Raw genomic sequence first — 18,733 nt, forward strand, 5'->3', positions numbered from 1 at the left:
AACAGCAATCAAACTCCATGTGTTTATATCCATTTAACTGATTGATATCAAATAGGTCTATTTAAATTATTACTATGCATTTTCCACTTTGTCCCATAGCAGATAGCCAGAGCCTGGTTTCTGGTTGCTAACTTCACTTCAAGAGCTTCGGCACAGTAACACATGAATGTGTCAATAAGGCAGGTGACTAGTTCAGCAAGTTTACATTCTACCACTTGTATGCACAGCTGCTAATATACCACAAGTGCACAGATGTGTAAAGGAAATAAAATATCAGCAGGTTTTCATATCTTTTTAGCCAGTATATAATATTCATGTGCTGATAACTAATCATGTCTGCATAAACAGTTGCGCTACAGGAAATTAATAAGTATTATACACAGCCTTCATTTGCACTGTTTATATCATACATTGTCCTAAATTTTACTCTTTTATTTCTTACTACAATAGTTTCACAATATTAGTTTTACTTTTACAGATTAAAAATTACTTTATTGCCAGACTGAATTGCACACAGATGACTTCAAGCAGTTTATAAAAAAAAGGTAGTGTGAATTAACTCCCTTATATTCATATAAACTGAAACTGATCTTAGCACTTAGAGGAATACCTATTTAAAGTCTTCTATTGATGTCTCTTACACCATTGTCTCATTTTTGTTTCTCTTCATGCCTAGTAGAATACTTATGTTTAAAACATAAAAAGAACCCCTCCATTTGTTATACTTGCTCTGCTTTTCCCTCCCCACAATGTATTATGAACTCTCCATTAAAAATATAAACAACAGTTTGTTAATTTTCAAGATTTTTGAAATGAGTTTCTACATTGTGCACTTTGAATCAGAAAAGCTAAAATAATTAGATTTAATTCAGCACATTATTGGTTTTCTTTACTATGATACATCTGCATCTTAAATATCTGAAGAAATAGTACAATGCCATACATCAAAGCATATCAAATTTATAACCTCTTAAATGTAACCTCAGAAAACGATTACTAAAAATTCTTGCCAAACATCTGAGTGCTGACAGACTGCCGTTCCAAAGTTTCATCTGAAGTTTGCAAGCCAATGGATAAAGTCTAAAATTGCACTTCTGATGTTCCAAAATACTAACAACTGCATCAAGCATGAAAGGCAATGGAAGTGCCAAGATCGCAGAGCTCACAGTAAATGTTTCTTTTAGTCAAAGGCTGGCTGTTGGAAGAGAAGGAAAACAAAAATACCCGGATAAAAGGAAACATGGATCAAGAGCTTCAGCTAAAAAGATTTAGTGGATTCATCCCACTTAACTTTAGCACTTAACACGAGAACTGCACTTTGTTGCCTTTAAGTTACAGATTCCCATTATATGCACAAAAGGATAAAGTTTGCATGTAGATAAAGGATAGCACAGAAGTTTGGTGTGCTATGCTCTACAGTTTTGGACAAAAAATGCCCTCTTTTTCACAGGTAAGTAATATTGACATATAAATATTTTTACTTGCTCTTTTTCTTCCTGGACCCTTTCCAAAGGTGATTCAAACTGCTAACCTAACAGACAGCAATTCACTTTTGTGGTTTTCTTTTTTTGGTCAAGTTAGGTTTCTGTTTAGTGGTCTGAATGGTCCCACTGCAGCATTAGAGATGTGCCAGAGCTCGTGCAAGAGGAGGAGAGAGGAGAATCAGGAGCAAAGAGGTAAGGCATTCTTACAGCTATTGGGTCTACTTGGGCAAAATGTATAATTTCATCTTGATTTATGCTTTGATGGAACAGCCTTCTTACTCGTGCTCCCCTGATTATACAAAGACACTAGGGCAACAAGGGTCCACATTTAGAGATAGAAGGTAATTGCTGAAGTTAGAGTGGGAAGAATTGAGACCACAAGTCAGGTTTTTTTGTGTGGTTTGGTTATCCACAGTTAAAGACAGAGGGTCAAGTGTTCAGCTGATTAAAAAGATAACATGGACTACAAATAATAATGCAAAAAAACATGGATTTGAAATATTGTTTTTTAAAAAAGCAAACACTGTTTACTAGAAGGTTATTAATTGGAGACCCCATTGTTCCTCCAAACAATGTTTTATGCTCTTCAGATGGATCTGGAAAAACAATTAAAAACCATACTGGTTATCTAGACAAAGTATATAAAATTTCTTGTTCTGAAATCAGCTGAAAAATTTGGCTGTACTAACTGTACTTGCTATCATGCATTGAGGGGTTTACAAATGGCATCACAATATTGCATATCCCAGTTTCTTCTGATAGCTCAGAGGGCAGCAGCACTGTGAAGGCTTTATTATGAATCTCTAAGAACATAATCTCAGCATGATCCTGGATACTGATCATTCACAATAATGCCATTGAACTCCCTCTCAAATAGTGAAGCTTGCATTTATCCATATGAAGAAGACAGCAAATTTTACCATACCAGCTGTTTTTAATGACATAAATGAGAAGCTAGATTAACAGGTTTTCCACATTTGTTTACTAATTAATTCAGAAAAAAAAAAAGAAACAGAAGACCAAGAAACAATTAAGAATTTGAGCCAATAATATAGCCAAAATAAAAAAAGCTTCAATTTTTTTCCTGTATAGGTGAACCCAACCTTTTTAGAATATGTACAGTCAAATGACTAATTTTTACTTTAATTTCCCACAGCAAAATATAACATAATTTGAAATAATGAACTATTTTATCATATGAATATCTAGTGTAATTTTTTTCCAGTAATAAAAGAGCTCACGTAAGAGCCCTAAATGAATTCTTCCAAGACTCAGACTTTAATATCAAACTTTTTTCTTCCAAAATTAAAATACGTGGAAAGGGAAGTAAGATTAAGCATTAATGTATTTCTTTATCTAAAAAGTGTATAAAATGCTGTAATTACCTCCAAAGCAATCATTATGAATCCAGCTGATATCACAAGCAGATAAAAATAAAAAAACCCAACCTTTCAAACTCCAACATTAAAAAAGAGTTAATACAGTCTGAGACCACACAGGATGGAATACCTTAAGTCAAAACTGTATATGTACTGAAACACGTCACTGTAAGACAGCATTAACATTGTTTTGGAAATTTGCTTGTACTTTTAACATACCTAAACTTCAATTTACGTTAACTATGACTATCTTGGGTTTATCTGTTCAAGAATTCAAATGTTTTTACTTGCAAGCACGAGGGCAACAAGGTAATTCCTAATGAGACATGACAGTTTAGTATGTGCAATGACTAAACAAGACTGATAGTAACCATATTATATGATAGCATGTACACAACACATAAAGCCATAATTCATATTTTTTCAAATTGCATATATCTGTATTTACAGATTGCATGTTGCTTTTATTTAAAAACACATACCTTGTCTAAATGAAGTCAAGTCTTTATTAGCCCAAGATCAGAAAATTTGGATTGTCTTTTTCTATTAGCAGGGATATTTACTGTGAAATTGTGCTGTTCTGCATATTTAACTTTTCAATAAGATGGCAAAAAAAATATAGTTGAAGAGTAATTCACTGTAGACTAACTTGTCTTATCCTGTATAAAGATTTCAATACATGACATAATTGCCTTTTAGAGAAATTCATAAACTGTGAAACTACTGGAAGAGGTCTGCATAGAAAGTAAAAAATAAAACGCTGCATTAGGAATAAACAGAGATGACAAAAGTTAAACATACACACACACTTGTTATTTTCACCCATTCTCCTAAAACAACTTCAGCTCATTTTTGTATTTCTTAGAGGTTTTTTTGTGCCCCATACTGGTATTTAATGGTTTTCCTCCTCCAAACATGCAATGTCAAATGTCTCTTTTTCAGTATTTATATCCTTTTCTGCATAGGTGACTTGAAAAAACATTATCATTGTTAGGTAAAACAATATGACTAATATGGCTTATTTTTAACAGATATAAAAAAAATGTCAAAATTGTAATAATTTTGGAAATATTTGCTCCATTTCCAGGGTACGAGGAACATTCAGGATGAAGTCTGTTTCAGACTCAAGTATGTACTTTTTTTTTTATAAAGCCTGCTTCACTCAGCCTGCTTGCATCATTGCCCACGGTTTGAAAATTTTGAGTGGTGAAATGACACAAACAAGCAAACTGCTGTCTATCAAGAATCAATTATGTGGGTAGTCATAGGGGCTAAAATTGTTTTGATGTAAACAATGTTGCATAGCTTTGAGGTAGAATTGTTATAGTTTTCTTACAAAACACTGTTAAATTTTACCTTTATTTATCACTTTCTACTGATTTTTATCAGCTGCAATGCATGTTGGTTGATATGAAACTACTAAAACTAGGCACCCAAGGTGTGACCACTTGAGAGCATAACTACTTGGGAGCAGCACGACTTGGGAGAGGAATAGGAAGAGGACATTTTGAAAGAAATTAATTTGAAATTAGCCTGCCAAGGGCCTATCATATTGGAAATACAGCAAATTCACTACATGTTTATATAATTAAGTCATGTTTTGTCAATGTATTTTTTGTATCATTAATATAAGGATATGATAACTCATCAATGCAACAATAATACGCTTATAAATTCTTTAGAAGAGCTTTAAATGTTTTCCATTACATTACTAAAGAACAGCAGGTTTCACATAAAAAAAAAATCACTAAAAAACAAAAGAAAAAAACAAATCCAAACATCACCCAAATGGAACATTTGCCTTAGTCTCAGTCTTGAATTTAAAGTTTAAGTATAAAATGTGGATACAGACATCAGAAATAGGAACTATTGAATGATTACTTGTGATACACCTACAGATGATCCTGCCTGGTCAATGACACCTGCAGTGTGGGGAAGCATGTTCAATTACTCTCTTCTGTAATTAGACTATTTTAATCTCTATGCATGGAACTTCACAAGCACTACAATCAATTCAGATAGTTAAATTCAAAAACTATTCTAGGAGGAAATTGCATCAGACAAACACAGTGCGGATCAGCATAGAAAGTATACAACTTCAGAACTTTTCAAAAAAAATTTTATTTAAGGTGTTTGTTCCACATTTGAGATCTGCACCGAGATCTGAACAGAATTAGTAGTTTCCACTTAAGTTGAGGCTCACTTAGACTCAGCTGTCAGTGAAATTGTTTTGGTTCGGTTCTAACAAAAAATGGTTTTGTAACTGCAACTTGTAACCAGAGACAAACTGGTTTGGACCAATTCATGACATGGGGTTTGGTTTACTGATCTGAGAAGGGAATTGGGAGGAATAGCAAGAAAAGGAGATGGAGGAGAACAGTTCTGGAAAAGACTTGAAGAGGTGCATGGATAGTCACTTTTCTATGGAAGTAATAGTATAAGAATGAGTGATAATGCAATCTCAGGATAATTTGGGGGAGTTGCAGATTCCTTTAAAGGAAATCTCCCCATCTTGCCCCCTCTTCCCAGTCAGAGAATTGATTATGTTTCTGAAAATGACACAAACAAAAAACCCCAACAAATCAAACCAAAGTAAACCAACTTTTTCCCAGGGTTTAAGGCTGAGAAGACAAAAAATGCACTTATGGTAGTAATGCTAAAACAGAAAGATTACCTCACGGTGATTTAGAAGTCTCTCCAAATCTGCTGCCATTTGATTCTTGACACGCAGCAAAGCTGTCTTTTCTTTATTTAAAAGACTGGTAGAAAGATGATAGGAAATGCAGTAATAGCAACAGATAATCTCTTTTAATCTTGTATTCTGGCTGAAACATGCATTTTCTAAAGCTAAATACTGGCAACAATGAAAATCTGCTCAAGTAATTGTATCAAGTGATCCTTCTCTATGTTCAAGCACTGGAATTTTCATAAATGGGCCTGAATGCACTGATACATACAAAATCTTATTTTAGTAAAACTGAAATACTATTAAAAATCTTCAAAAAATATGGGTGTTTTTTTAATTCTCTGAAGGGTAATTTAAATTATGACAATCTTCTATTATTATCTCGGGTTTTTTTCTAGGGCAAATGAGCTCATTTTATAAGCAAAGTATGGCTCCTTATATCTATGCTTCTACACCAAAAACGTGGATTTCTTTGTCATAGGCACACACTGTTCTCTCCGTATCACCTCTTTAGATACTAGTGTATCTAGAATTCAACAAATTCTGCTGTATTTAGAAAATGCCAAACACAGGAAAAACATCCAGATCTCGCTTTTAGCTGTGTAGTTTCTGCAGAAATTCTGAGTGTATTTTTTGCCATTTTTGTATTTTATATTTCAGGAGAATGCATGGGATCAAATTTGTCACGTGAATCAAGTATGAAAACTCTTTAGGCATGAAGGCATACTTTTATAACACAATGTCAAGTTTAACTTTAATTGTTCTTTGTTTTCTTAGTTACAGAATATGAACATTTGAAATGTTTAGCTTACACATTCTGATTCTAGGCAGAAATTCTAGTATCATTAAATATATTTTAATATTTAGCCCCAACATCATTTTCCAACAATAAACTGTAGACTAGTGCATACATAATGCCAGTATGTAATATAGTTTGTAAAAGTAGCCACAGAGATTTTCTTGGAAGGCCAATGTTATATATGCCATTATCAAGACACATAAGTTGTACAATATAAACTATAACATAAACAAGAACTATGAAAAATGCAATTCTGCATATGGAGTGCAAATATGTAGTACTGAATAGAGGTCAGGAGTTCAAAAGCAAATATTAAAATTTTATAAATGTAATGGAGCCATTACATATGTTGCAAACAAAAATTATTCAATATTCCCAGTATTTAATCCAGAAATAATCAACAAAATAAATAATTTTCTTTAATTGGCTGTGCATCGTCTGCTTGTTTCAAATATGCAACATCATAATTTGTCCCAGAGATTTTCTGGCAGTTCCTTGCAAGCTCTGTACTGTAAATTATGACTGTCAATTCCTTCTAGGCATTCATTAATTCTCAGAAAAATTGTATGCTTTGGCCAAATTGCTTAGTTGTCTGAGTTATTTAAAAGGGAAGTAGTAACATTTATGAAAAACTAAAAAGATATTTTAATATTTTCAAGAGCTTTTTCTGTGACATTTTTAATCATGATGAAATTGCTGTACTATTTTTCTCCTGGGTTCATGTGTTGTAACTTACTGATACATCAGGCTTTCTTGGATTTCTATACTTCCTAACAGCATAAACCAATCCTTTTAGAGAATGACTCACAAACTTATTAGAAAAACAATAACAAAAGTTCCTTTATGCCTTAAATAGTGTACTGAATTAGCATAAACACCAGTGTTCATGACCAAACGAGAAGTTCATGTTCAAGGTTCAGTTTCATCTGCAGAACAGAACCTATTCTAGTTCTACTAGTTATACTTTCTGAAACAATATGACATGACTGATCCATGTGGAGCAGTTCTAATTTCTTTGTTTGTGGTCAAATATAGGAATTAGACTGCTACGCCATGAAGTAGCACTTGATGTGTTTTCTGTCATACATACAAATATACAATTACCAAAGCATATACAGACTTATGATTTAATAGTTTTGCAAGTTACGCTTTTTCATCATTGCAGATAGAAGGAAATAATTAATATACTTCTCAAAGAACACTGCAAAAGAGACATATATACATTTAAGAGTGAGAAAGCAGTGTTACCAGACACAACATTAATAAATTCACACCTGTAATAACCAAGTAAAGCAGCAATTCCTTCAAAAGTTCAATTTTGGAAGGAAGACTGACCGTTTCAGCCCCTGTTATGGAAATATTCTGAACAGGCATCTTGAATACCAGCAGTCAAGGAGGTTCTAGCTTTAAAATACCCTTCACTTCTATCAAACAGTAGTTTAAACTAATCCAGTTTTCATTAGCAGTGTAACAAATCAGAAAGCAGCTTTACCTTCACTTCAGCTGACCTAAGTGAAAACTGTTGCTGAAAGATCATCCTTCCCTAACCACATACTGGCAACCTGCTCTTTGTGTTGGTAGTAGAAAATTTGTTACTGCCAGTGTAAGTCACTTCACTGATCTATATGGAAGATGGAGTCTTTTTAAAGGTTATTTTTCACATGGATCACCAAAACAATTTGATTTACCTTGTACAGTGGAAACTCACTGCTGAAGGTAAGGATGAAACTGCTCCATTTGGTGACAGAGTGCCTTAACTGTCTTACTATGATTCTGAAACCACAATCTGTGAGACAAAAACCAGCTTTTCACACCTGAGCTCAAGGATTATAACATTCATCTGAAGAGACAGGATCTTCTTGACCATCTTTAACTAACCAAACTTTTAAGTTTTCATTATATAGACATGTATTGAAGAACTAGAGTACTAAACATTAAATCTTCCAATGACTTTTTCTGGGGTAAAAACACATGAACACTTGGGAGAAATGGACTGAGTTCAAATGATCTAATATCCCTGGAGTTATTTAACAGCACAAACGGCTTTTTTTACACTGCAGGGCAAGTGTAGACTGTGCTGTGCTCCACAGTCCTGGACACTGACTGCTCCATCCTGAGTGTGGAGAAGGTGCCCTTTGTGATACATCATATAACCATGGTTCCAAAAGTCCAGGTTGAACTATTAACTGAAAAGCCATGCAGGTCCTGCTTTTTCTAGGTGTCTGGGTTTCAGAAGAAACCAAAATGTCTGGGAGGAGATTCAGTTTCATTCCATCATGCTTTCAAAACCTAGTCAGGTATGAATCCAGGTACAAGGAATGCAGGACTTACCATGGAATACACTTGCCATATACGTACACATTGCTCATAGCAACCACTGTCTTGTTATGTTTTGCTTTACTCAGGATCTAAAGTCAAACGAGCTTGGATATCATAAGTAAGACATTTTTAGGTGACTTGTTTTTTCTCAAGAATGGAGACTAACATTTCCCAGTCCCAGTCTTTTAAAGCCTTTTGAATTTGGGCAATTAAACCATCTTTTAAATCTCTGGTATAAATATACCAGCTACTATCCTGTTCAAAAGCTTCTATTATTAGTTGTTCTGGATAATATACTTACACTAGACACACTAAATAAAAATGGTTTTATATATTACTGGCTTTTATTATTACTTCTATCCAGTCTGAAAACAAGTAGGTTTCTTTTTCAGTGAACTGTGTACCCCAAATGCTATAAGATATAAGAATTTTGCCTTTCTGTTAATTTTACATTACAGCATGATGAAGTCCAATCTTGAGGTGTTTTTTTGTATATGAACATAAATGAAAAAAATTAACCACCAAAAAAAACTCCATAGAAGTAGTATATATATAGAGGTTTTGTACATAAAACTGAATATATAACATAGTTACATAGTGCAGCTATCCCTTCTCTGCAATTAAAGAGATTAATAGCTGAGAGCAGACAGCTAATTTTTAAGTCTAAGCCAAATTGTCTTTTTAAGTCATGTAGTTAGAGAGGAAGATATAAAAAATTCTGTGAATAAAAGTTCTTCAGAAGAGAGAATACATGAAAAATTTGTGATCTCTCATTGTGTGGCTAAATAACCACAGATCAGATTTTTAAAGGCATTTGTGAGAGTATTGCTTAATGATTTTGATTGGAGTGCTTCAGGTGGCTTAAAAACTCATCTGTGTATTGTCCAAATTGAAAATAAATTACTTTTTCAAATTGCTAAAAAAAAACCCAAACAACTTTTTAAAAATTGTAATACAGGTCAGAAAACATTAATTTGTAGGAAAAAATATATATTTCTACAGATTTTGTTTGGAGCATATAGATGTTATATTTCACAGAATGGCAATGTTCTCATAAAAAGCTCACAGCCCATTCTGTGATGGGAAAAACTCAGCTAACACTGTATGCTGAGCTTTATAATGTTTGGATGGCAATTAGAGAGCCCAAAATGTTTAGGTAAGAAGCATTTCAGTACATAGCTTCTTAGTGAGCAAAATCCTTGTTACTGCTTCTAGATTTGCTGCACAGTTAGGCTTTTGAGTGCTTTTGGGTAAGTGAACCACTTTTAAAACCAGCCATTTGTACTGAGAAATTTGAGTAACTACATTTAAAATAAATACCCTTTCTTTATGAATAAAGTTCTGTTTAATGTCTCCAGTTATTTATAAACCTAGGTGGTTTTAGCAGAAAATTATGTACTAAAGCTACAATTACTGCATTACACACATAAGAATGAAATTCAGAGATTTGTTTTCCTACAGCATGACATAGTTACAAGACATTTCTTTTCAAAAGGAGTGCTAAATGTGATGTTTTCATTTCTGGTTGAAGAACTGTATTCTAGAGAGATTTCGTTATAGCAGGAAGGAGTCATCCTCATACATACCACTGCTTTTATTAACCATTGCTATTTACTTTTATTAACGAGAATGCTATGTGGCCTAACATAAATGAGAGGTCACCTAACAGAATATTTTGAGATATGCAGACCACCTATAAATTCACCCCGCAGATGCCCTGTCACTCAAGACCAGAGGTTTTGTATCTGAAGTGTATCTCCAGGTGCACAGTTCAGTGCACAAGCACACGAAGTGTTCTGCTCCCAGGGCCACCTCAATTCTCTCCATGGCCAAGTGCCAGCACAGCCTGTGGCCCACCTGGGAGATTCTAAGGGGATGGGAAGGAGAGTGGTAGTGAACATATGGTGGACAACATCTGACAGAGCTTCAATTACCCCTAAACAACCTCTCTTTTTATTTCTGAGTGGTGCCTCCACGCTTGAATCTAAGCAGCAATGTCATACACCTGTAATAACCTGGAGATGAGTCCCTAAGTTGTTCATGCAAATAACAGCAATGACAGCTGCTCACCTAAGCATTCACCCCAACCACAACAGCTCCTGCAGTTCTCAGTGAACGTACAGCTAAAGATCCACAGAGCTGTGTGACACGTGCCCAGAACAGACACACTTCTCAGCAAGCCATCAAAGTAGCTCCAGCTCTGGTGGAATACATACTACTTTAAGGCCTTGATTCAGTCTGGTACCGATTTTGCCTATTCCTCTCTTTTCAAGGCCAGGTTGGATGGGGCTTTGAGCAACCTAATCTAGTGAAAGATGGCCTTACCCTTATCAGGAGGGTTGGAACCAGATGATCTTTAAAGGTCCCTTCCAACCCAAACCGTTCTATTATTCTATAATTCAGTTTGACAGCTACTGACACAAGAAACCTTGAATTCTATTTAAATAGTCCTTCCAAGTCAGGGAGACATTTTGATATGGAGAGTCTAAAGACAGCCTTAGCTCTAGAAGTATGATGCTAAAGGATGAAGGCATGTAAACTGCTCTCATTAAAGTGAGCTCTGAAGACCACATTGGAAGGAAACTTAGATGGATCGCCAGGACTTCAAGAGTTTTATATCAAAATGATCTGCCTGAATCTATCCCACTTCTCTTGTGGAAATAAATGCTGTCAGAAATGACATTTTCATAGAATGACGCAGTGTGGGAAATCCTAAATACATGTGTTGGGGACCACATTATGTCACTTCAGGCCATTGCATGAAAAATCAGTAAAAGTATGGCACAAGAATGCCCAAAGCCTACACTAAGGAGATTGCTATCATAGATAGCCTTCCTCATAGTTGCCTTGCTCTTATACTGATTTCATCAAGACTGTCTGTTTCATCACAGAATCAAAACCACATACAATAGCAACCAACATCCTTCTCAAGAGACAGGGAAATACAAAGGACTGCAGGTTGCTGCTAAACATTCATAAGGTTGCAAGAAAGTACTGACTCATCATCCTGGGAAATCTGCTGAAACCTAACCACCCCAGGACTACGTTCTAAAAAGATTATTGGCCATCATCACTGTGCACAGAAGCCAATTATGGATTAAGTCTAAAAAAGTAAATTTACTTGCAAATTAGTCCTTGCTGATCCCTCCGCACTCAAGTAAAGTGAGAGGTGATAGAGAACTCTGGCACTGATAACACAGATGTGACCACTCTACTTAGGGAATCCATGTTTTACGCAATGCCAAACCATCTCTCTTGATAAGCAGGTGAGATAAAAACACAATATGAAAAGAAGACTCATCCGCCTTATGTTCTGCACATTAAGCACGAAGGAAGGAAAAGCATGACCACGCATAGGGTAGCCGTGAGGATAAAACTAAGTATTGAGTCTTGATTGTCAGGGTGCAGGTGTATCAACATTATGTTAATTTGTCTACAGTCTGGTACTCAAATATGAGATTTTGAAAAAAAAAGTATTAAAAAAAAATCACCTATATTTTTAAAGGTCTGCCTGAAAACAAGTATTTGAACATTATTTTTCCATAGTTGGTACTTGTGAAATTGCTTTATAGAAATAAAACTAATGCATGTCTTATATGTAAAATTTTAAAAAATAACAATGTAACTGTAGCATCAATTAAACCTTAACTTAAAAAGGCTACTGTAGAGCTGCACTATTAACTGCTAATTATAGGTAATAGTTGAAAAAAAAATTTAATTTTGAAATGGCTTTACAAATATTAATTTTTTCCTTTAGCTCTGAGATACAGAGAAACCAGGCTTCATAACCCATATTTAGTGTTTTCATTATTATTTTCTAATAGAACCAACATTACCTGCAGAATTTAGGGCCCTCCTTGAGGAGCACTAATTCTCTGAACTCATCCTCAAAAATATTCCACACACAAACCAACAAAATGCTGTTTAATAAACTAGGAAAGATGGATAGGAATAGTGGTCTAAATCTTTTGATCCAGCAGAGCTTTACTTGGAATATATTTGGTATGGATTATCATTAAATTACTTAAATCCCATTCTGATTCAGTTCTGGAATAGCTGGGAGCTAGACTGGTCCACAAAGTAATCTGAAATCACCTAAAGGATACTTTAATTTAAAACTGTCATCAACAGATTCCAAAAGGCTATCCTCATGACAAAAGACTGCTGGGACGTAATGGTTCTCTGGTTAGAAATCCCTTCCCCTGATCTTCCTCTCACTTATAAGAAAGCAAAGGACATTATCAATTTTACACCAGATTATGATTTCTCCTGTGCTCCAGGGAGTATCAGCTAACAAACTAGGACATTTGTTTTAAATGTAGAGTTATGAATAGCAAAATTAGGGACTACTGATATGTACCGAAAAGTGCTAAGGCATTAGGCTGTTTCCAAGGCCAATTTCACTGGCCTATGAAACTACGGCAAAGTTGAGGCAAAACTGTGATAAGGGAGTAATGGTTATTTTTAATTTACAAGGAATATTGGAAACTACAGGAAAAAACTTTTTACCAAAACATTTGATGTGCAAAGTAAGTGTTACTTTTTTTGCTACAAAACCATTAAGGATAAAAATATTTTTTTGTCAGACCGCACTTTCATTTACAGAAACACGGACTGGTGGTGAGCACACCCCAGCTCACCACAGTAGAATACTGCTGGGATGTTTACTATGAATGCTTGCACTGTGGTGCAGATCCATTTTCTTCCTTAACCTCAGGCACTTTAAGATGCCAAAATTTCCCTTTATAGTTAATGGAGAGTAACAGGCATCTCTAGCAAATGACTCACTTCATCCAAAATCTGAATTGCTTTTTGGAGATGCCACTTCCTCCATAAACTACTAAGGCCAGCTGACATGACTAAGTTCCTTATTTAGGTGCCTTAATTTGTAGGCTAAACGTAGGAATAATATCTGGGCATATAGATTATTTGTAATGAGTCATGAAACCTCAAGAGAATCAATGTTACTAATGCATTTAAGTTCTTATATATTTTAATGGCATGAAACATACACTTTCAGAAACGACCTCACCTGTCTCCTCCCTTTTTTTCCCTACCTTCTGAGAGACTTTTGGACAACTATGTGAATAATGAAAGATGTCTTCATGTTACCGTAATCTGAAAATTTAATTTGCTACTGACCAATTCTTTGATGATTTTATTCACAATTGGAAAGTATGATCCTGCATATATAGAGAACATTGTGATTTTTCAGCTCCTGGAAAAATATAATTTACCTTTGAAGTTTTTCTTATATCAAGTCTAGGAAAATATTAAAAACACTTGATTCTGGAATAAAAAAAAATCTACTCTTACTGAATCAAAATTAAGCACAATGAAAGATATCTTGTCAGGAAGTATGAATGAATATTTCAGCTTATTTAAAAATATATTCATTTATGTATAGATTTACAAAACACTCAGAATAGATACATGTGTAAGACAGTATGTAGGATAAAGTATTTATCTATGGTGAGACCTACTTTTTCTATTTTCATTGCTTCAACAGATCTGTTGGTAAAAAAATCTGTATTTTTCATGTAATTGCTTCATAACACAACCACATTAACATTCATAATTTTTATCGTATGCATTTCCTAAACTAAAATATCACATAAACACCAAACAGTTAAAATGCTAATTTTTCTGTATCGCAGTGGCACACACCTATCAACTTCCTTGAAAGTCATGTTCTTTTATAACAGCTTATTTGGGAATCAGATGTTAAACATAGTTGATACGGCTATACGATGGTGGGAAGTTGCCTAGTGGTCAGAGAGTTCTGATGGGGGATATAACAGCAAATTAGAGAGTCTCCACTAGAGGAAGTTGGCTTGAGTTGTGCCCGAAATACCCTTTGCTGATGGCCCAGTCTCTTCTTTTTCTCTCACTTCATTTTTTGTTTTTATTTTTGCACATCTGGTATGTCATTCTTTCCTTTTACTCTTCTGAACTTTCCTCTACTTCATGAGAGCTCTTCTCAACTCCAAACTCACTTCAAACCTGACTGTCATTGCTGCTTTTCCACACCTAAAGCCTTTTTTTCTGACAGTATGAGAGAAATCACAGATGCTCCAGCATAAAGATTGGACTTCATGATGAAGTGTCAACATCTCCTACTTCCTGGGCAATAACATAATTGTTTTCTAATGATAAACACAAAAGTGATTTTATTTTCAGTTTAAAATAAAGAAACAGTGGCTTTAATTACCTGACATCTTTTTCAAGTTGTGTAATATGTTCTTTCTGTATATTTATTTGAGAATCTCTCTGTTGCACAGTTTCAATGAGGTATTTGTACGGCTGTTGTACTTGACTTAACAAAGAATTTGCTCTGTCAAGCTGCCAAAAAAAGATGTATTACTATTATAAATTTCATAATTTATAAAGCACAATTACTTGATTATTACAGAATTATTATTTGATATTATTGGTTATTACCCATTGAATAATAATATAAAAACCAAACCTGTCATTTCACACACACAAAAAGAAACAAACTACCCTCAAATTAGTATCTTGTACATCTTCTGTTCTAATTGCATGACATTTTCACTGCCATCATGCTATCACTCTGCACTACCCTGATCTGTATTTTCAAGAGTTTTAATGTAACAGCTTCCGTTGATGAAAAAAATTAGTGTAGACAAAGCCTGTTTGTTCACCTTATTGACTATAAGTGACTTTTTAAAAACAGTATACTGATGTTAATGTGCTTTCGGTAAAAATGTTTCAATTGAGGCATACAAAAAGCAGAAATACAAGCAGAAATACAATGTCATGATGAAGGCTCGAAAAAGCCATTCAGCAGCAAGCCAAACACATCATCTTAGTGAATTTCTTTATTTAAGATACCACTTTTACTGCATATTGACTCAGTATTTGCTTTTTATGTCACCCAAAGCCCATATTAGCCTTCTAGATACAAGAGACTGTGTATCCATCGGTTCTGGCACTGTTGTTAAAAACCTCTGCAAAGTGAATTTATTCCAAAAATTTAGATTGCACACTAAATGCAGCAACGCAGATCACTACTTTGCAGAAGCTTATACATAGCCTTCCACTTACTTAAACTGAGAGCAACATGAAATGAGTTGCAGAGGCAATAAACTGATTATTACTAGCTCAGGATCATTCTGGTATCAGGTCATGTGAATTCCTTTATTGTTTGTCCTGGACATGGTCAACAAGACTTCTGTAGCATGAAATAAGTTTCAATACCTACTTTAACATTGCAGAACACTGCTATACAAAGCAACAGAGAGTCGACTTTAAGGGAAAATTATTTTCTAATGCTGTATCACAGATCTGAAAATAGATAGGATCATGAAGTTAAATAAAGCCTGACAAACTATAATGACTTGACTGACAAGTTTTCTTCAGCAGCTGAACTTTTCCATAGGGTTCCAACTTTCAAGCAGGTACATTCTATCAGATTTCCATCAAATGAATGAAATTATGGAGAAGTCAATACTTTCTTCTTGGTAATGCTGGACTTTCCCAGAAGAAAAATATGATTCCTTTGTATAAAGCTCAACAGCAATTGGTTGAGGACAATCCAAAAAAAAAAAAAAAAAAGACTCATACAAAAAACATCCATTGCAGTTATTGCAATCTTTTTCTTTTCTTCCCTCTTTTAAAGAGCTTAAAAAAATGCTGTATCACAAATCCTGCAGTGAAATACCAGTACTTGATCCAAGTTCAAAACAAAAGTTAGTCCAATCACTTTGTCATCAACTTTCAATCCATGTTCGAGATTTCTTCTAGATGACTGAACAAAATGCCAATCAAAAGAGTAATAATGGGCTACCTGAGCATGCTGTAGTCTACAGCATCTCTGTTTTGCTCTTTAAAAAAAAAAAAATCAAGAATGATGATAGCTTGGAGTGAAAATTGATCTTAGCTCAGGGGATGCAGTAAAGACAGTGAACAGAAGTTTAAGAATTTTAACTATATAAAGAAAGATAATAGGTACCAACCAGTATAAAATATGAAATGCAAATAAATATCAGAAACATTATGTCAGAGATATGATAAAACTGTATATAATGCTGAAGAAAACACAGAAGTTTTCAATAAAATTTTTTGCCCTCTGTTTGAAAAGAAGTCAGATGATCAGTTTGTATAACATGAGAATGATGAACTATTTTCCAGTCCCTTAATAACAAGGGTAAACTCTTTGTGCACATATTGAAGAATGGCAAGCAGAATGGTTTAAGTAATTCTTATCAAACAAGATGGCCTATAATCATATGCAAAATTTTTTAAAAAAAGAACAAATCTGATGAAGCATTCAGACCTGAATGCCAAATATGAGTTTAACAGAAAGCAAGTCTTAAAATATTTTATTTAACCTTATGAGTTTGATGTTAACAGGCTTAGTAGCTGTGCATTAGGTATCTGCAAGACCTTTAACTTTGTACCGGATGAGATTCTGATTTAAACCATACAACTATATGATAAAAGATCAAGAAAGGGCTACATGACATCTCATGGGAGAACAGAAATGAGGCAAAGATGTTCTAGTGGAATTTTGCAGGAATTTGAATTAAGGTCCCTGAATCTTTCATCAGTGATCTAGAAGCAAATATAAAACCATTGTGGGTAAGAAGACATATACTGAAGTGGAAAACAGACAGATTTAAGTGGGAAATAAAGCACAGGTTTTATTTTTTAGAATAGCAATAGAGAAAAATACCAAGGATAACACTGGATTCACAAATCTCTTGATGTCTTCAGCTCAAGAAGATTTTAAAGATATGTCTTAGTCAAATACAAATTACTAGGATATACCTAAGAAGAATCCATATTAAACTATAGTATTGATTAAAAAAAACCTGTACAAAAACTTCATTGTTCATGATCTTTCATTGAAATAATATATATTATCAAATACATACACATATTAAATACATAAAATTAATGTAACTTAAAAATATGTAGAAAATGCAAGTACTTTCACTGTGAAGTACTTGGATGTAGTTATTCTAATTTATAATTACCATGGTTTTTAAAATCAAACTGTTAATCACACTCCTGAAACAGTCAAACTAGAAATTCCATATGGTGGCAATGTCTAATAGCAAATCTAGAAGTTCTTTGGTTCTTAAGAGAAACTGAGAAAACAATCTTAAAAGTATTTAAAAAAATTAGTTCACCCTAATTCTGGGAGATTTCAAGCTGGGTTTTGTTTAGTATTTGTTCTCCATGACAATGTAATATGTGATTTCAGGGATCATATACTTAATTTTAAAAGATCATGAAATTAAACTCATAGTAACAAAGTGAAAAATAATTAAGTTTAGCTTTTTTGAAAAGCAGTTTATGTAAAACATTCCCTAGATTTGTATATTCAAGCGACTCAAGAACTGAACAATGTAGAAAAGGATTTACAGAAGTATCTTCAAATGTGATTTAAGAGAAGAGCTGTGTAAAAACTAATGAGGTATTAATTGAACACTTAACTATCAAACAGAACAAACTAGCTTGGCTAGCTGGTCTTTTGTTCAGAAATCAGAACGCTGTCTGTCTGGCTTACATTCTTGTTTAGCCTGTAAATTAATCCCTTTTTTGACCTTCATTTAAAAATAAAATATAAATTTACTGGAAAATGTTTAACAGAGTTTTGCTTAATTATGAGGCCGTTTTTTCACATCAGATAGATAATACACATTGTTTAGAAAATATTTCATTTTATGAACAGCTGTTCTGCAATGTTTATAGCTTCTACAGATTTGATTTTTTTCTAGCAGTAATTTACCTCTTGTGAAATCTTTGTTACTTGTTGCTTCTGATGTTCCAGATCTTTTACAAGCAATGAGTTTTGCTTTTCTAGCTGCAGTAATCTCCTTGCCAACTGAACACTGTGCCAATAAAAAGAAAGTTCAAGCTGAATTTTTTCCAAAACATGCAAAAGAAATCCTCACATTTATACTTCAGAACTTAATTGCCTTAATTTTTCACCAGTGGTTAAATACTGATATACATAAACTACACAGTGAAACATGCAGAAAGGTCAAAGTTAGAAAAACAATTAAAATATTAAAATTTAACAGCAATGAAATAA

At 33.9% G+C, this 18,733-nt stretch overlaps 1 protein-coding gene across 1 annotated transcript in view; it reads right to left on the reverse strand.

Moving 5' to 3' along the window:
- PIBF1 (progesterone immunomodulatory binding factor 1) overlaps positions 1–18,733 on the reverse strand; it is a 46,428-nt gene that overhangs the window by 15,906 nt on the left and 11,789 nt on the right. Inside the window, exons 6-8 of the mRNA XM_010078157.1 lie at positions 18,428–18,530; positions 14,879–15,009; positions 5,538–5,622 (exon numbers count right to left, since the gene is read on the reverse strand). Coding sequence (XP_010076459.1) covers positions 5,538–5,622; positions 14,879–15,009; positions 18,428–18,530 — 319 coding nt within the window. The remainder of the gene's footprint in view (positions 1–5,537; positions 5,623–14,878; positions 15,010–18,427; positions 18,531–18,733) is intronic.

Source organism: Pterocles gutturalis, unplaced genomic scaffold, assembly GCF_000699245.1.
Source record: "Pterocles gutturalis isolate BGI_N339 unplaced genomic scaffold, ASM69924v1 scaffold32708, whole genome shotgun sequence".
Taxonomy (NCBI): domain Eukaryota; kingdom Metazoa; phylum Chordata; class Aves; order Pterocliformes; family Pteroclidae; genus Pterocles; species Pterocles gutturalis.